Source organism: Hippocampus zosterae, chromosome 4, assembly GCF_025434085.1.
Source record: "Hippocampus zosterae strain Florida chromosome 4, ASM2543408v3, whole genome shotgun sequence".
Lineage (NCBI taxonomy): Eukaryota > Metazoa > Chordata > Actinopteri > Syngnathiformes > Syngnathidae > Hippocampus > Hippocampus zosterae.
Genome location: NC_067454.1, coordinates 5,804,428 through 5,824,563, shown reverse-complemented (window position 1 = coordinate 5,824,563; position 20,136 = coordinate 5,804,428). Strand labels below are relative to the sequence as shown.

Here is a 20,136-nt window from a genome sequence, read left to right as displayed (position 1 = left end):
ATTCTTCACAACAAATAAATTGATTGAAAACACCCAATGACTAAAGTACATGCTCACACCGGTCTCCTGGATAATGTCCTAATAATGCGCGACCTAACTCGCGCTTTTAGGGGAAGGGACGCCATTCGAAATGTCACAAAATTTTGACCTGGCAACTCATTGAACATCTTAGAATTTCGGCCTGTATGATTGTATTCATGTAGATTTTTAACAAAAAATTGTCACGCAATTGGAGAAGGGTTTTGCAGAGTATCTGACGAAACAAAAAGGGCGAGGAGGTATCTGGAGAATAACCTTTTGCCCTGTTTCAGGGCATTTCTTTGACTCTCTCTCTTTCTCCCCCTCAATTTTTTGATGTTACACAAAAACACTCCCCCAAAAGACAATTTTTCCGACACAAAAAACACGTTTCTCAGGAAACCATAATCCAATGTACAAAATTATTGCTGCCTTGAACTGAAAACTCAGGTTGAAGTGGCCATTCCAACCAGTCTCTGCATCTTGACTGTCATTTAGGGGACATCTTGTCACTTTGCTACTAAAAGGAACTGTGAGGCCACCATCCATACTTCCTCCCGATACTTCTTCCTAACTCCTTATCAGCCTTCTTCACTTCCTTCCTCACTTTCAAACCATTTTAAACAATACATTCTTTTGGCCCACCTTAGTTTAGCATCACTGGTTGGTAGCAAAAGTCAACCTATGCTATGCAATTGCTGGACAATATACTCGTCGACATTTTGTTATTTTACAATGCGTATGTTTACTTTTAATACGACTGTTCTTGTTTTTTGTTTGTTTGTTTACATGATCAAATAAAAGATCCATTCTGTCTCGTGTGATTACATTTTACACCCCAGGGGGCAGTGCAGAGCTACGATGCGTTCTTTTGCCTTCGTTAAAAGACCAGGAAGATGCATTCACCGTTCAATCGGAGTTGCTCTATGTCAGGCTTATCACACAGCGCAGTTCTTATTGATTATTAGTGTAATACATGTAATGGATAAGTAGTAGTTCAATTGTGTGACGGCGTCCTTTTTACGTCAACAATCACTTGACATTTTAGCCCAAAAAAGTTACTCAATTTGGATTTTGATGAAAATTCCAAGCTGCTTTGAACGCAACGAACCACCGAACGTCCAGTCATCTTCCAAAGCCCGATCGACACTCTTGAGCAAATTTCCGCAAGTGAGCAATAAAGAGCACGATACCCGTGCCAGCGTGTTTAACTGGGGTGTCATTTGTAAAGTAGGGGGGTCGCCGACCTGTGAGTTAGTCAAATTTTCTCTGGAAACAAGCAAAAAAAAAAGGCTCAGAAAATAATTTAATAAGACAGAGTGCGAAAAAAAGCAGTGTCTCATATTTATTGAGTGGGAAAAAGCAGTGGGAATAAGAGCTTTTAGCGCTTTTTTGATACTTGTGCGTCGTGAGTGCATTGATCCTTCCTCGTCTTCCGCCCCAGACGTGCGCGTACTCGTCTGCTGACGTGCGCGTGTGTTTACTAGTGAGTTTGAACGAGTGCCAGCAGCGAGGCAATCGGGAGGCATGGTGGACAACTCCGGCAGTAGTAAGGCGCAAATGGTGAGTAGTGCTCGCCCCTTTGGGCTCCTCTGCATTCCCGTTTGCTTTTACAAATAAACAATACCAAAAAACGGGGGGGAAAAGTCGCCGTTTTTGAGTTAATTTTTAACGGTCTGCTGAATTAGCGCGCGCGAGGCCGGTGTGGTAAAAAAAGCCAAAAAGTCGGGAAGAAACCCCAGAAGCTAGTTTAAATATTACTTGTAGTCATATAATTTTAAGCATTTAAAAAAATGTATTACCACCCGGAGGATGATGAATGCCTGCAAAAGGTGGAACGGCGACCCCCCCTTTTTTTGACAGTTTGCGCCTTCGTTTTCACCCGGAGGTCATTTTACGTCATTTTGTGTTGAGACATTCTTAGTTACATACGAATCGTTTAGTCAAATTTGCGCCTTTGTTTTTTAAATCCAACCGTCTTTAATAGGCATGTAACGTCGAAATATGATAACATTAGTCTCCGGTTTTTCAGCGACAATGTTCAGGATCTAAAATGTACGTTTGCCAGACTTGTACTGCAAGTTTTGGAATGTTACGTTGGTTGAAGCATAAGTCAAGTCAAGTCAACAGTATTTATAGAGCACTTTCAAACAGTCATCGCTGCATACAAAGTGCTGTACATGGAGCAATTTAACATGCACAATAAACAGTAAGACAAATCTGTAGGAAAGGCGGCAGAAAGCACCAAACGGTAAAACCAAGAACAAATACTAACTCATGCTGAGTTGAATGCCAAAGAATACAAGTGAGTTTTGAGGAGGGCTTTGAAAATGGGCAGCGAGGAGGCTTGCCGAATGTTCAGTGGGAGGTCATTCCAGAGAGAGGGACCAGCAACCGAAAACGCTCGATCCCCTCCGAGCCTCAGTTTAGTGCTTGGTACTTCTAATAATGTCCGGTCCACAGACCTGAGGTGCCGGGCAGGTGTGTAGGGGCGGATGAGCTCAGAGAGGTAAGGTGGCGCGAGATTATTCAGAGATTTGAAAACAAAGAGCGGGATCTTGAAAATAACTCTAAAATGAATGGGGAGCCAGTGAAGGGATGTCAGAGTAGGAGTTATGTGCTTCCTCTTACAAGTACCAGTCAAGAGGCGAGCAGCGGCATTCTGGACCAGCTGGAAACGCTTAATGGAGGACTGGCTGACTCCAAAGTAAAGGGCATTGCAGTAATCGAGCCGGGATGTGACAAAGGCAGGAATGACTATCAAGATGTCGGGTATTACAGGTTGATATAGTTTTCTCTTATCTCTAATAGCTATCAATCTCCACACATCACCTGCCTGTTGCTTAGTCATCATTTATTCTTCCATTTTCATATCAGTCCATCTTATGTGCCTATCTTAAAATATCCATTATTTGTCCCACAGTGGGAAATTTACAGCGCGGGAGTAACAGTCTCTGGCAGAAGGAGCTACCAAGTGCTGTCAGGGCGGGCTGGAGGGGGTGGGAGGGACTGGCCATCATAGCTTTTAGCTTAGTTAGCATCCTTCTGTTGCCCACCTCCTCCAGAGTGTCAAGGGAGCAACCCAGGACAGAACTGGCCTTCCTGACCAGTCGCTCCAGTCTCTTTCTGTCCCGGGCTGAGATGCTGCCTGACCAGCAGACAATGCCATAACGGTCTTCACTATCCATCTTGTTTTGCAAAAGGAATTCTACTGTTTTCCTCGTGGGCACCTTTCCTATACCAGAAGCTCATAGAACAGGGATTGGGATTCAATTAATGCGGCAGGAATGCAATTCTGGCTTTCAGGGTGGTGGTGGTTCATTTTTTTTTCCTTTTCATAAATTCATCTTGCTTTTATCCTTTGATTTTAACTCGACAGTCTGTGATTTGTTCTGTCGTTTCGTTTTATCGCCTTTTATGTCGTGTGTTTAATGATTACTTATAGTCCTTTGTAAACCGCAAAGGACTCCTGCATGAAAAGTGCTATAAAAAATCAACTTGCCTTTGTTAACAACAAGGTATTTGCCCGCAGCCCAGCATGTCTCAGGAGCCTGGTGTAGCCTTTCCTCAGAGCACCTCCACAGGGGGCATGAAGCTGGAGGCGGTGATGGAGCAACTTCAGCGCCAGCAGCAAGCCCGGCTGGAGATGGAGCGCAAAGAGAGGAAGCTGCGCGAGGCCCACATCATGTATGCCCAGCAGGTGGCTGCCCAACAGGCCATCCTCGCCGCGGCAAGGGCCTCGGGGGCCAACTTCATGGGCAAGGGCCTGGCCGGAGCGTTGCCGCCTCCGCTGCCTCCCCGTGTGACCAATCAGAGCAGTGTAGACTCTGAGAAGGAGGACGACGAGGACCGGGGCCGCGACTCGGCTGACGAGGATGACGACAACGAGATGATGGATGGCGATGAGCGTAGCGATGAGGACGGGGAGAGCGCAAACGGCGCCGGGGGCCTCGAGTTCCTCCGTAAGCAGACGCTGGCGCTGCAGCAGAGCGCCGCTCGCATGCCGCCCGCCCGACCTTACGGCGGCTTTGTGGCGTCGGCGCCGCAGAGGGCGCCGTCCCCGCCCATCAGGGTCAAACAGGAGCCCGATGAGGACCTGTCGCCAGCGGGTGCTCACCAGGCCACTTCCCCCAACGGCCAGGCCGACTGGAGCTTTGACGACCACTTCAGACAGGTCGGTTTCTTCAAAGTTGTTTTAATCGCACGCCGTATCATAATTGTGGTTGTGTTGAACATGACCGATATAACCGTACCAGAAATCACACATTGGTACGTACAGTCCATACATTGGTTTTATGGTCAAGTTCACTTCAGATTTAGTACAGTAAGGGAACAAAATGCAATTCACATCTGGTTACACCCGGGCAGTATAAGGCCAAGTGGTTCGCAAATCTGCCTCTCCGGTCTGAGAATTGGGGTTTGAATCCAAGCTCTTGGCTTTCCTGAGTGCATTTTGCATATTCTTATTGTGCATGTTTCTCCAAGTATTCCAGGTTTAGGGATTGGACAGATTAGTCCATTGGTTGACTAAACAATATGTTTTGTGTTAATGAATATACTGTAGATCAGGGGTGCCCATTAGGTAGATCCTGATCTACCGGTAGATCTAAGCCAGATCCCAAGTAGATCCGAGGAGTGTCGAGAAGAAAAAAAACAAACAACCATTTGTGTGTCTTTGTACATGTTAGTAATATATTTTTTGTGTTAATATACACTGCACACTAATCAGTCTCATTTTCACTAAAAAAAAATGTTTAAAAAATAAAATAAAGCAGGTAAATCTTTAATTTGTGTGTTTGTGTGCGTGCACGCCCCGGTAAGGGTAGATCCCGTAAGGTTAGTTGATCAAAAAGTAGATCTTCGATCCAAAAGGTTTGGGCACCCCTGTTGTAGATCATTACAAAGCGTTCTCGTTCCTGTGATTTTAAGACACCCCATCAGTGAAACAAAATACCAATCATGTCATGAGCGACTTTATCGTCTACTCGACTTGGATCACATTTGTGTTCACTTTCAGAAATGTGAACTTGTGCAACTTCTCTACTCTGGCTTCCTCCCACACTCCCGAAACGTGCATGTTTGGTTTAGTCAAGACTCTTTAATTGTCCTTGTGTGTGATTGGGAATTTGAATGCTTGTTTGTCTGTATCGAGTGTCTTGTTTGCAGCCGTATACTTATCCAGAACGCAAAGAAAATATTTTGGGGTTTGTTTTCTATTGGACAGTTAAAATGTGTGTGTGTTTGTTTAAAATCCATACAAAAGGTGGAGCAGTCTATCCTATCAATTCAACTAAGTTATTTACTTGACAGTCGACCCTCACAAGTCGCCGGGGACTGGGAATGGTCCTCAAAAAGCCAAAAATTGGCAGATAATTCATGGCCATTGATATGCAATGGAAACAAAAAAAAAACCCCAACCAACCCTGAAAAATTCTCCGCAAAACTCTGATAAATATTTGGTACATATATAATATATATATATTATATTATAATTGGGCGGCCCGGTAGTCCAGTGGTTAGCACGTCGACTTCACAGTGCAGAGGTACCGGGTTCGATTCCAGCTCCGGCCTCCCTGTGTGGAGTTTGCATGTTCTCCCCGGGCCTGCGTGGGTTTTCTCCGGGTGCTCCGGTTTCCTCCCACATTCCAAAAACATGCGTGGCAGGCTGATTGAAGACTCTAAATTGTCCCTAGGTGTGAGTGTGAGTGCGGATGGTTGTTCGTTTCTGTGTGCCCTGCGATTGGCTGGCAACCGATTCAGGGTGTCCCCCGCCTACTGCCCGAAGACAGCTGGGATAGGCTCCAGCACCCCCCGCGACCCTAGTGAGGATCAAGCAGCTCGGAAGATGAATGAATGAATATATTATAATTATATAATATATAATATTCGATAATGAGCCTTTTTGATGAGGGAGCTGATGGTCGACTCCCACTATGAGTCCACCACGGAGATGGACGCCTGGGCTTTTGGCTTGAGTTCTCAGTTCAACCCCCTACTGTTAGCCAAGGGCTAATCTCACAGGCTTTGCGTATCCCTTTCTAGGGGAACGCCCTGGGAGGCGCGCAAATGCACAAAATCAAGATGTCAAAAGATCCTCCACCCCAAGGAATGTTGCAGACCAAACAACGGTTTGATATGGCCATACCGGTTCTGCAACTTGTGTAGTAGAACATGAAAAAAAAGGATGGTGAGACCAATATGGCCTCACTTACATTTAGGCAGTTGTCTTATTTTCGGCCATATTAATGCACCGTAAATTTAAGTCTGGGCGTTTTGCGATCTCGGCCCTTTGTTTTTGTTGTGTCAACTTGCCTTTGGTTTTTGTGCAGTTGCAATGTTTTACTTTTCTTTTGGATGCATTCTAGTGTCTTAAATGTTCTTAACATGAATTTTTGTGCTGTTCATGCACCTTCGTTCTGAGTGAACATTTAAGACTATTGACATTCCCCTTTGATTGGTCAAGCCGAGGTGCCAGTTGTTGGTCTCATTTTTTATTTTTTTTTTACAAAATATACAATACAATACAATACATGCTGATTTATATAGCGCTTTCGGGTGGAGTGTGTGTTTCTTATTATTTTTGACATTTTCCTTAGTTTTGGTGATGAAAATACAGTGTACTTTAGACCTGGGTTGAACATTGTCAATGGATATGTAGACATTGAAATGGTTTATTTTTTTTGGTTGCTTTAATGTGTTGCAAGACTTTTTCTTTTTGTTCACGTTTATGATTTTCAGGTGAATATTTGGAATATTTTCCATTCTATATAATATCAGAATATTGTCTACTGTTCTGGTCACGGTAACGTGATTGCGTTTGCAAAATCTCAGTCCCGCACGCTTTTTGCTAACATTCTCGGATACTATTTTGGTGACGTCACCTTCCCACATGCTCGCAGACGCTTCCAACATGTGTGTGTAGCTTTGACCCACATTTGGCTTTTGTGGCGAAAAATCCGCTTAAGTGAGCGCTGGCATCGGGCCAGGCCTGTGCGCAACGTGAGCACTTCGCCTTCGTGTGTGTGTGTGTGTGTGTGTGAGAGCCTCTGGTTTGGCTCGGGTCCTGCTCGTCAAGTCAGCAGGCGGCGAGGCTGTGGGTGGTTGTCCGGGTCAACGTGAGGATTTTGGGTTGGGAATGTTGGAAGTCGTACACACAGTAGCAGCGCTCCGAGCACTCCCGCGGCCTCCTACCTTCCCCCAGGCCCCTCCTCCGCCTCCTCGGTGCAGTTTCGGCCGTGCGCCAAGTGCACTTTCCTTTCGAGATAAATATTGCCTCAGCACAACATGACAGAACATCGGAATGTGTAGTTGGATGGCGGCCGAGCTCCACACGGCGTAGCGCGGTAGTAGGACACGGCACATTAAGACAGAGGTATCTTGGCTTGTATCGCGTGTCTGGATTTTATTATGCTCTATATTTAACGACAAATGTCTCCCGAGCGGTGCTTCCCCCCCACCCCCTCGGCCCTTTTTCCAAATTTAGCATTTGGCGGCGATGACGCAGGCAATGGAACGCAGCGGCAACAGCTGTGGGAGTCGTAGTAGTGCCTCTGCCAAGAAAGTTATATTTTCAGCGCAGTTTGTTTTGCACAAAAAAAAACAAACAAAAAAACGACTCTGGGTGTTTATGCAAGGCAGTTTTTAACGGATTTTTTTTTTTTTTTTTGCTGGCTGGTTGTTTACATGACAAAATGGTAATTTGAATTGCACGGTTGTCACCTTTTTCAACTCCATTATGAGTATACACACAGATTAATCCACTAATATACATCCTTCAATTTTCTAATCCGGTTCTCCTCACAATGGTCCCGGGTGTCGTCCCGGGCGTCGTCTTGGGCGTCGTCTCGGGCGTCCCAGCTGTCTCCGGGCAGTAGGCGGGGGACACCCTGAATCGGTTGCCAGCCAATCGCAGGGCACACATAGACGAACAACCATTCGCAACCACACTCACACCTAGGGACAATTTAGAGTGTTCCACTAAACCGCCATGCGCGTTTTCTGAATGTGGGAGGAAACCGGAGTACCCGGAGAAAACCCACGCAGGCACGGGGAGAACATGCAAACGCCACACAGGAAGGCCGGAGCCAAAATGCAACCCTGCACCTCTGCACCGTGAGACCGATATGCTCACCTTGCCGCCCCACTAATATACTGTAAATGTTTTTTGACTGATTATCTGCCTCTAAGTAGGGCTGTACGAACGTAGCATTTGACCCTTATTTTGATCCAGATTGTATTTCCGATTTTTATTCTTTTTATAATAAAAAAAAAAATATTTATTTGGCACCGTGTCCAAACCAGTTTAATCAACGACAGCGCAAATTAGCCATTTGCTAGCATGAGTGAACGCTGGCGCGTTTTGGCTGCCGCTGCTCAACCCGTATTGTTTTGTGTTTTTTGTTATTGTAAAGTGTCCTTGGGTGTCTTGAAAGGCGCTTATAAATAAAATGTATTATTATTAGTAGTGTGGGTGATGGCGGCCCGGTAGTCCAGTGGTTCGCACATCGGCTTCACAGTGCAGAGGTACCGGGTTCGATTCCAGCTCCGGCCTCCCTGTGTGGAGTTTGCATGTTCTCCCCGGGCCTGCGTGGGTTTTCTCCGGGTGCTCCGGTTTCCTCCCACATTCCAAAGACATGCGTGGCAGGCTGATTGGACGCTCTAAATTGTCCCTAGGTGTGAATGTGAGCGTGGATGTTTGTTCGTCTCTGTGTGCCCTGCGATTGGCTGGCAACCGATTCAGGGTGTCCCCCGCCTGCTGCCCGAAGACGGCTGGGATAGGCTCCAGCACCCCCCGCGACCCTCGTGAGGATCAAGCGGCTCGGAAGATGAATGAATGAATGAGTGTGGGTCATTCGGGTGCAGTCGTGTGAGCGCGCAACGATGATGGCTTGACGTGACAAAAACTTGGAATGTTGCAGGTTTCATTTTGCTTTGAACATTCAGGCTTCTTTATTTGTTCATTATTCTTGCGTTACCATACATTGAATATTGGCGCACACATGAATAATTTGACAGATCTCACTTTCTCACTGTTACCGAGTCTGAAGTTAACATTTGGAGATGTTTTCGTGTTAGTGGAAAAAAAAAAAGCATACATTTTTGGGATTTAACGTGTTTGTCATTGAGCATTTGCGCCCTTGTGGGCGTCATTTCAGTTTTCAAAGCAAAAGTTTCATAAAAAATGGGGAGAGGCTCTGTGAGTTGCGTTATTCGGTAAACTGACCTGGCTTTTGTCAAAGATCAGAGCAAGTTAAGTTCTAGCCATCGGGCCTATCAGTGGCCCGATGTCTTTTATTAGTTGAGACCGTGCAAGCCTGCGGGGGTTGGAGGGGGATGGACGAGAATTGCTCTGGCCTTTTTTTTTTTGTTTTGTTTCCTCTCTTTTATCTTTGCTGTCATTATGTCAGCTCTGCGGTATTTAATGGCGGCTCATCTCTTCAGGCGGTTTCAGGTTGCACCGCTGTAGGGGGGCAGGAGGACAGTGTAGCACATTTTTTTTTCTAGTTTTTTTTTATGTCATTGTCTTTGAGAGGCCAGAGAGAGGGCGAGAGTGAGACGAGTTGAGAAGGCAGATGCTGCAAAAACCTCCGCACCACCTTTCCACGCTCCCTTTAATAATGGCAAGAGCTCATTTATTACATTCTAAAAGTAGTGACAAGAGAGAGGACGCCAGGATAAAAGCTGAAGGAGACAATGAAGCGTATTTCATGTTTCTAAAGTGGCCCCGTGCACTTTACATCTCTCCGCCGCGCTCTCCACGCCGGACATATTGGAATGGTTAAGTGATTTAATGGCGAGGAAAGTACATGTGAAATATACACGGCACTCAAACGGGATAATAAAATGAAACCAGGGGTTGCCAAACATCGTTTAACCCTTCGGACATGATTTTGTTTTTTTTTTTTTTGATCGTATTGATACAGGAATGAATGTAAACGGCCACAAGGAATAGTCAGCAGCGTCGTAAGTAGAGAAAAAAATATGAATACAGTACGCCTATCCCTTTTGCGATATAGTGAGTGACCCGACTTAAGCGTTTTTTTTTGGGGGGGGGATACGAGCTGCCGTTTGTGCAAGCACAAACTTGAGACGCTAGCAGCTGGATGGTGGCGGCGAACTCGGTTCACAAGCGGCGGTGACAGCAGCATACACCGCACGATGCTGCTCTCCGTTCTTGCTGCTTTTTTTTTCTCCTTCGACCCAAAAAAAAAAAATGACAATAACTGCCGTCCCCTGAAAGGCTTAATACCGAAATACACATGGTGCAGTAGCACACATCCCGACTTCTATGTCACCAGCGAGCAGGGCAGTGATGGGTTGCCGCTGTTTTTTTTTTTTTTTGGGGGGGGGGGGGTTGTTCCTAAACAGCAGAGTAAATAATTGCCAATCAAGAACGCACACAATGGCGTCGTGTGGAGGGAAGCTCAAGTGGGCGGGCAGCGGGTCAGTCGCAACGCTTTGGCCTTTGCCGCTCCGGGACATGGGCGGTGTGACCCTTGTAATCCACCCCCCCACCCCCACCCACCAATACACACACACACATGCACACACACTCGATGATAATCCCTATGCGATTAACGCAGTATTAATCAGGCCTGCACACCCAGAGATTGATCGTGTATTGATGGTGATGTTGTGCCACAGGTGGCAGGCTCCCTTTTTCTGCTCTCTGTGCGTGCAGATAACGTATGTCACAATGCGCGCGACGTAAAAGTGGCTCCTTATCGGTATGGTCTTGGCTCGATATAAAATAATGAATCGGGTTTGACATTTACCCAATAAAAGAACATTTGATACATATCTCCGTACATGCGATGCGGTAACTTTAGAGGACAGTTTATTGTGTCAAACTATTCGATTGGATGTGGCGTAGTTCGGTGTGAGAGGGCAGGATGCCATGAGTTTTCCGGTCCTTTCGCAACGCAAATTAATTTGTAAGTATTGTAAATGGGGCATTTCCTTCAAAGAGTATACAATGTTATATTGAATTAACTTCTTATTTTACATATGTTACGGATGTTTTTCTTCGTTTGTGTCATTCTTTAAATGTATCGCATTTAAATCATTCATTCATTCATCTTCCGAACCGCTTGATCCTCACTAGGGTCGCGGGGGGTGCTGGAGCCTATCCCAGCTGTCTTCGGGCAGGAGGCGGGGGACACCCTGAATCGGTTGCCAGCCAATCACAGGGCACACAGAGACGAACAACCATCCATGCTCACACTCACACCTAGGGACAATTTAGAGTGTTCAATCAGCCTGCCACGCATGTTTTTTGGAACGTGGGAGGAAACCGGAGCACCCGGAGAAAACCCATGCAGGCCCGGGGAGAACTTGCAAACTCCACACAGGGAGGCCGGAGCTGGAATCGAACCCGGTACCTCTGCACTGTGAACCCGACGTGCTAACCACTGGACTACCGGGCCGCCCGCATTAAATCAAGTCAGTTTTATTGTCAAATATGCTTTATGTGCAACATACATCAGGATAAAATGGATATTTTTTGATTGGTTAATTGGCAAAAGTAGATTATATTCATATATCATTTACATTTTTTGATATTCAGATATTTTCTTTGATTTTTGGTATTTTGTGCCTTGAACCCGGTTCACGCGGCAGGATAATCGGCCCGATCTCAGTCCGGAATCTCCCCTCCGGTCAATCATAGGTCGGCTCTGATTCTCATGATGGTTCCAGAGATAATCTTAGCACATAATCCTGCCGCGTGTGCTGTACTCAGACTGATCTCGACCGCTCAGGAGGATAGATCGGGGATATTCAACATGTTGGATTGTTTGGGACCGACTTGGCACCGTGCGTGGCGCGCCCCGAGGGCAAATGACCACGTGGCCGGATGACAGTGACGTGCAGCCGAAAAGAAATCGAGGTGGCGTGGTGGGAATCCAAAATCAAAGCAGTCATGGCGCAATAGAGTGTGCGGTGGACATTGGAGATGGAGAAATGTGGCACCAGCGTGAATGTTTGTACAACTTTTCGTGACATTTCTATGAGGAACACACACACACCCCTCCCCCTCCCAACATCGCACTGTAGCAGGCTGAGCCCATGTTTGCGCTGTCTCCACCCTTCAGACCAGGGGTGTCAATTGTGTCGTGGGCCACTTTGGAGTGACGTCTTCCCGCAGAGGGCCGTTTCTGAATGTTTAATCATCGCATTATTATTTGGACAAAACAAAGTAACGGATGACCAGTGTTGAAATCAGTTCAGTCAACTATAATAGTTTGTTCAAATATTGTTCGAGTGAGTGCAAACAGAGGAACAAAATCATTGCAAAATGTCATTGTTGGTTCTTACACATGACGGTTGGACATTTTGGTACAGATTTTAGCAAGGATCATGCAAGTTGACACAATTGATTTGCTTTCACGGGCCATATGAAATGACGTAACGGGCCGTAGCTGGCCCCTGGGCCTTAAGTTTGACACCTGTGCTTTAGACCACCATCTTTTCTTGTCCTGCTGCTTTTCTTTTCTCCACTAAAAATAATCCAGAAACAAGTGTCACTGTCAAGACACAATCTGAGACCCTTGCTGCGTCTTCGCCCCCCTTGTTTGTTTACTCGGAAGTCACGTTTAATCTCGAGGTTCCGCGAGATTTTTTCCGTCCGACGTTAGAATATCCGCCAATGAATCGGGTCATGTGTGATGTGTTGATCTTGCCGTGTGGCCACACACTACACACGGTACAGTCAAAACAGTCGTACCCGTTAATTTATTAAAAATAAATAAATGTACTTAATTACTGTGAAATTATAATCGAATACCTTCCGTCGATTTTGTAATTTAGCTTGGACTGCAGAAAATGTTCACTTCTTAGCATCGGGCTCTCTCAAGACTGAATGTGATGCCATTGCCATTTTTAACACTCAAACCCCCACGTTTTTTTTAAAAGAAATTTGGATTCTACTGAGAGATATTTGCACAGACGCATGGAATCGCTCCAGATGTTTTGCATCTCAGGCCCTGCCGCCACCATTGGCTGCCTGCCACCTCCTCAAAGCCCGCCCATGCCGCTCGGGCCCCCGCTAGCCTAGGCTGTTGCATAATTTAGCTGTCGCCCCAGCAACACATCAGCCAGGAAGTGAAAGCAGCCACCACGGCTGCAGCTCAGAAGGAAAGATCGATAAAGATTGTGTGTCTGAGCTCTCGAAAGCGAGGAATGTTCGCCCCCCCCTCACCCTCTTCCCGCTGTTCAGGCTTCATTTATGATGGACTCCGTGGTCGTTGTATTGAACAGATGGAGTCGAGGTTTTATTTTGACGGCGGAATGTGCCGTGCAGCGATCCTGACGCATCAGTCCGAGCTGCCTAATGCGTGACCAACGCATTACTACTGTTGCTCTCTTGTGCCCGGGCAAGTGTTTAAATGTCACGCGTCAATCGCACGCAACTTGACACTGGCTGACTTAGAAAGCTCGTGCTTTGTAGCTAGGGCCGTCACAAATTCTTTTTCTGAATTGATTAGTCTATCGATTAGGGCTAAAACAAATGCTCGAGTTTTGCTCGACCTCGAGCACCCGCTTATTTACGTGTACACTGTCAGGAAGTAGTAGTCAAAGCTAACCGCAGCAACGTTGTTTATGACATGACAGGAACACGCCACCAACAAGTTAAAAAGGCCAACTTCAAAGTAAACCTTCCCATACCAAATTATAGTATATGGACATCAATGCCTTGGTTCACTTTTATTTTGAAGTTGTTCCCAGCAGCGTGGTGCGGCGTTACGCCTCACTTGACATGTCTTCCACACACTGTTTGCGATTGTATAGACCAGGGGTGGCCAAACTTGGGACCAGTCCGCTGGCTCCTGGTCGATCACGATCGATGTATTGGGCACCCCTGGCATAGACAAACAGTGTTTTTCAAATTTCATCTGTTCTGTATGTTGTACATAGAGCATAGTTGACAATAAAGCTTACTTGGCATGTTTCCAAAACACTCGATTTTTTCTCTCTCAAAATCCTTCTTCAATGTTACCCTTAAAAACATGGGCTAAAAAGTCAGACTAATAATTTCCTGTTGCAATTCACTTTTCCAATTCTTAATTGTCATGAAAGGAGTTAACCGCCTTGATTAGTAAAATATAAAATCAATACGTTGAAGATCTCGGTGTGGCAAGTGTTCAAAAATAATCACCTTAAAAGCAACGACAGACTGTCTTAACTTTTACAGAAAGCGATGGCCAGCATGGTGATGCTGTACTTTGTGTCTATTCTTCAGACGTCTCATTGACGCGGCAAAAAAGCTCAATTTGGAAAAATGTGTTACTTGCGTAATGAATTGTACGACCATTGTGTGTTTCATCAGGATGTATGGCCGTGAGGAGGTATGATTTTTCCATTTGTTTAACAAAAAATATATATTTATAAAGGTGTATGTATATATTTCGGACACCCTTTAAATTCCCTTTCGAATGTTCTTTTTACTTGTTAACACGCAAGTTACCTCATTGCATTAAGATGGCAAAATGGCAACTCAGCTGGCGTGACTCATCGACTCCATTACAGTGGCTCTGGTTTCACACTGATTTATTCTCGTCAGCCTCCCGTGAACGGCTCATGAGTTTAATGCTGCTGTTTGTGCTTGTCAGCCGCCATCGTTTGTCACTGCTGGATTTTCTTTTTTTTTTTTTTTGGTAGCCCTGCCCACTCTCTCCCTTCGCACTCGAGTGTGACAGGGTGGAAAGTTCACTGCAGACTTCACATTCATCTATAAACTGCTTGTACAGTATCAAGATAACTGGAGCTGTTTATTATTATTATTATTAACTTGGTCTAGGTTGAGATTCACTGCTGCATGACCTCCTCCCCCACATCCTGTGAATGGAGGCGCCTCAGCTCCCAATTCTCTCTCTCACTGCCGACCCCCTATTGACTTTTTTTTTTTTTCTGCTGCTGATGAATGTGGCTTTGTGCCTAATGCTGCATGACCGTAATGGCAGCATGTAAAATTTCTGCCAGGACGGAAATGCAGAGCCGCGCCAATTAGCGACATCTAATTCTATTTTGTTTTCCAGTTTCCAGTAGTGATGGGCTATATTTGAGCATTAAACTCAATTTAATACGATCATTGCGTTTAATAACTACATAAGTGGTAAAAAATGATTCGGCCTTACGATATGTATCCGCTTGGAGTTGAGTCTGATAATGTTTAAGTGATGTTGGCCTTCCTTGCCGGACTAAGCTGTTGATATCATAGCTCCAAAGATAACGATTCTTTGAAAACGTGGTGCAATTCCGAATTGGAGTTTTAGGACAAAAATGCGATTCCAGTTGCACAAAACCTCGGTCGGGTACGAGCCGTCGCATACGACCTTGGACATTTGTTGCTCGGTAGAATTTGTGGAGTGGAGAAATTTGATGCCAGGTTGAATGCCGATGTGGTTGTACAATTTGGAATTTGATCAAAATTTGGGACACAAGTATGTTGCTCCAGTTGTACAAAACCGTTGGAGGGACCATATACTTCCTACACTGTTGCTAGGTAGAATTTTACCTATGGCATAGTCAAAGAATGGGAATTTGGAGCGCAAGGAGCAGCATTTTAACACTGAACACACAAGCTATGATTTTTCTGCACCTATCATGCTACAAAAATGTCAAGTCTCCCACGTAGGGACAGTGGCCGATGGACTATTAGGTAACACAGTTGAAACTTTGGGGCAAAAATTTTGCCCGCCTGTTTTGTCTATATACAACCCCCCCCCCCAAAGCCGTACAGCTGACACAATCTCGTTTACTCTGCGGATGTTCAGCGCTAACGCCGTGTGTGTTTGAGTCCTTAAGCTAGTTTATATTTAGCACTGTCCCGTGTCTTGTTGGCAGAAAGCTGTTGCACATGTCAGTGAAATTTCTGCCACCGCATCCGCAACCATCCGATCTCTAATCTAATAACACCCGCGTTCGGGTTGTGTTTGATGTGGTCATAAAAAAAACTACAGAAATAATTATTTTCATCACAAATTAATACCCGCAAGATGTTATTTACTGAATTGTAGCATTTATTGGCAACAATGTACGATTCAGCGAGTTGTACTATTCAAAATTGTGACCAAAATTTCCCTCAAAAATATGGCGCTAGAGACACACCAAGCTTCAAATTTGAGCCATTGCGTCTTGAGCCGGCATTTGTTGCAAGGCAGAATTTGTCATAGATTATGGAATTTGCCCAGAACTTTACAGAATAAGAGTACTGAATTGAAATGGACATCACCGTTTTTCATGAGCCCTCAGCTCAGCAAGTATCAAATGATTCACTCTGTTTTGCTTTTTGTTTGGCTTTTTCGTGACACTTGAAAACATTGAAATAGCCGCATGACTCGGGGTGAAAATCGGATGCAAAAGTTGAGAATTTGACTCGTCACCTTCCTCCTACCTCTCGTGGCTCGACAGAATTTGGGGAGTGTAATCACGTCCGCAAGTTGAATGCCTGTAACTGTCCTACGATTTGGAATTCCAACCAAACGTTTAAGCAGAATGCGGACCTGATCATTTCCGTAATATGACAACAAATGCACCATCTTTCCGCTATGCGTATTTTTGGACCATTTACAGTAGCTCTACTTGACAGCGTCGCATTATTATTTTTTTTGCATAAAAGATGTGAATCGCAGACCCGTGAAAATGTCACACTGGGCGACGAAATGGCTTTTTCAGCTTGATCTCAATGATTGTATCGCGACTAATCACGTGGCACACACCAATACAAACCTCACTTTGTGCTGACCTGCTCTTAACACCTACATGCGGAAGACCACCCCACCTCCCCGGCCAGAAATAGAGGTATTGAATTTAGTAGGCAGATGAAGGGGGGGGGGGTGGAGAGGGGTTAGCGGTCTTGCTCGACACACCACACTGCCCCACCCAGAGGAAACATTCCAGACGGAATTAAAGAGTTAACTCTTCAAACAGTGAACATTCCCACAGGGGGCTCCCAACAAGAGACCAGCGAATGGGGGTAGGAGGGCTTGACGGCGGGTGTTTGCTCGCCCGTGTTGTAGTTGGCCCCTGATTGGTGATCTTTCAATTCATGTCAACCCCCTTCATCAGTGTCACGGGAGCAGTAAAAGAAAGAAGCCGAAGGGCCTGGATGGGAGGAGCTGGTGTGAGGGCCTGCTGGTGCAAGCAAAGACACCTTTTTTTTTTGGGGGGGGGGGGCGGTCCAACTCCCATCGGACACATCTGCTGCCTTAAGACTGTTCACACTGTCCACTTTCAACATGCCGACCAAGCTGTCATGCCCCCACAAACTTTACGATCAATGAAGCACACTCTATCATACCAGATGGGATTGAGTGCGTCAGTTGTGCGTCAGCGAGTTAGGAAGGGAAAAAGTAACGATACCGTCATTTCTTGAGAATAACATCCACTCATGTTTTAGAGATCATGCTTCATAAGATGATTTTATCTTTGCACTGATCCGACCATATTCGCCGCATAGTCATTTGGCATATTGGGATTTCTTGTATTCAAAAGTCAAATTAGGTTCACCTGAAGTTTATAGATGTATTTTTTTTGTCTCTTCAAGACATTTTGTGAGTAGTGTATATCGTATGAATGACGCATTTGGACACACAGTATTTAATTGCTCTCCCGTCTATACATCACTGGATCATTATTGAATGATCATTTTCCAGACCAAGTAAGTCAATCGTGATCATTCTCACTGACATCACATGACAGTGCTCTGACACATTACGTGGGGGAATCACTGGTCTATTGTATTAAATGGAAGTGAAAGACCAAAAAAATAAATAAAACAATGCCTGTCCGCTTATTGTCAGTTTTTTCCCCCCTCCCACCAGTCTAAATCGGCCCCGAGGATTAACTTCCTCGCCTCCCAATGGAAGCAAAGCTACCGATGCCTGCTGTAATTTGATCGGTCGCCCGCCAGCAAAAAAACTATGAGCAACCCCCCCAGCCCCAGCACCACCCACACCCCACCGCCACTTACCCTGAAACATGGTGGCGTCCTATTGGTCCCTCCCAGCCCCTCCCATTTAGCATATCTCAACACCTGCTCTTTAATGAAGGCAAACAGAGAGAAGGAAGTGTATAGTGCAATGAAACAACTCGGCAGCTGCGGGCCAATAGAGCCCCAAGGTCATATCAGTGTGCGTTGAACAAAGTCTTCCTGGCTTTGTATCGCGACACACTATACAAATGGACGCGTGTATTATAGACTATCCCTGCAGCCAAGCTGACCCTTGGCACAATACAGTTTGTGTGCAAACCCCGCTTTTATATTTACAGACGCAGCAAGTCTTTACCTGCTTTTGAAATGGAATACCTCCTACTTTGCGTATTTTGCACATTGTATTTTAAATGTACAGTGTGACATTAGGCATGTTTGTTGCCAAAGCTTCACCAATATTTTTTTAAACTGCAGAAATAGGGGTGAGGGGAGAAAATAGATCATTTGTGCATGCAAGTAGTTACCGAAATGCAAAAAACAAACTGGAAAAAAATGTAATACAAATTCCCCTTCAATATTCAAACTTTATTTTTGTGAATCTTTATTATAATTATGACAAAATCCATAATTAGCTGTTACAAAGACGACATTAATGTTGAAAAATGTGGTCACATTTTTCTTTTTCTTTTTTTTCAAAAATTGATACTTCATTTGCTATTTTTACGCATTATTCACCAATTGAAAGTGGTGAAAATTACTTGAAATCAAAGACATTGCCGCTCTTGAACGCCACTAATGAAAGCGCTATATAAATCAGCATGTATTGTATTGTATTGTCATGTTTGAGAAGTGTTGCAAAACAATTTCCATTTCCTCCTTCTGCAGAAGCTGTGTGACTTAATCGGTAGCCTCTCTTTCATGTCTTTAGGAAATGTAAAGTTATATACATTGAAATTGGCTTTTTCTTTTTTTTTTTAATCGAGTGCCGTGATACATCATTGCCGAAGGATCCTAGTGAGTCATGGAGATAAGTTTCATAGGGATAAGTGCTTATTAACACACAGGCTGAGTGGGCTCATTGTTTTATTTATTGCATCACTCGTGGCTCGAGACCTTTCGGAAAGCGTTTGTGAAGATGTCGTAGGACAGGCGTTTGCTTTTGTGACACTTTGTAAAAGGCTTTTTGCGCTTGGGAGGGATGGTCGATATGACCGCAGACTTTGAAGTGGCGAGCTGCCGCTGGCTCCGTGTTTGGACCGTCTTAATCAATGCTTCCGTATTTCCACATAATGTTCTTTCCTCATGGTTTGGTGAAATGCACCGGCCCCTCTTGCAGCAAACATGATGCTGCCAACGGCTTTGTCCCTGTGTACATTTTTCAAACCGTAATCTGTTGAGATGTTTTTTTTTATGTTTTGGAGTAATGGCTTCTTGCTAGCAGAGTGTTCCAGTATTTGTTTCACTGTGAATAATGACACTCGCTTATCAGTCTCAGCCAGTGTCTTCACGGGGGGTCTTTTGCTTTTGTTCTTGGATCGGTATTCACATTTCAGACCAAAGCCCGTTCGTCTCAGCGACACACAACCCATCTCCTTCCTGAGCGCTTTGATGGCTGGACATTCCCATGGTGTTTAGTTGTTTGAACAGATGAACGTGGCACCTTCAGGCATCTGGAAATTGCACCCAAGGATGAACCAGACCTGTGCAAGTCCACACTTCCTAATTGCTTTTGTTACGCAAAAAACAAAAAAAACAAAAGCGGTGTGTTTCAGCTGTGCCTTCAAATAGATCCACACTTGTCACACACTCACTCAAATGACTTGTGGTTTCAGTTGCCTATGAGAAAAACATAAAACGTGGAGATTTCAAGAGTGGGAAAAATCAAGTTGGAATGTTAATATTATTTAAGTTGTAATGTTATGTGAAAAAGTCAATACTCAATACTCAGTAGTATTACTATATATTTTCTATGAGATTACACCTTTAATTTTCAGCACATGACATTTTCATAACAATATGACTTTATTCTTGTAATATTACGACTATCCGGTTCAAATTATGACACTTCATTCTCAAGAATGTAATTTTTTTTTAGTACTACATAGCCTTTGATATGACTCTTCTCATTTAGCGGTTAGCATAATGTTACATCTTTTTGTCAACCCGCCCCATCAAACTCTCCTCAA

General features: G+C 44.8%; 1 protein-coding gene and 1 long non-coding RNA gene across 2 annotated transcripts in view; one reads left to right on the top strand and one right to left on the bottom strand.

The window, feature by feature from the left end:
* Window positions 1-3,277, bottom strand: part of LOC127600078 (uncharacterized) — a 44,477-nt gene extending 41,200 nt beyond the window's left edge. Inside the window, exons 1-2 of the long non-coding RNA XR_007962257.1 lie at window positions 3,191-3,277; window positions 2,484-2,913 (exon numbers count right to left, since the gene is read on the bottom strand). This is a non-coding gene — a long non-coding RNA (uncharacterized LOC127600078). The remainder of the gene's footprint in view (window positions 1-2,483; window positions 2,914-3,190) is intronic.
* Window positions 213-20,136, top strand: part of LOC127600010 (AT-rich interactive domain-containing protein 3B-like) — a 72,303-nt gene continuing 52,379 nt past the window's right edge. The window contains exons 1-2 of the mRNA XM_052064340.1: window positions 213-1,581; window positions 3,551-4,192. Coding sequence (XP_051920300.1) covers window positions 1,546-1,581; window positions 3,551-4,192 — 678 coding nt within the window. The 5' untranslated portion in view covers window positions 213-1,545. The remainder of the gene's footprint in view (window positions 1,582-3,550; window positions 4,193-20,136) is intronic.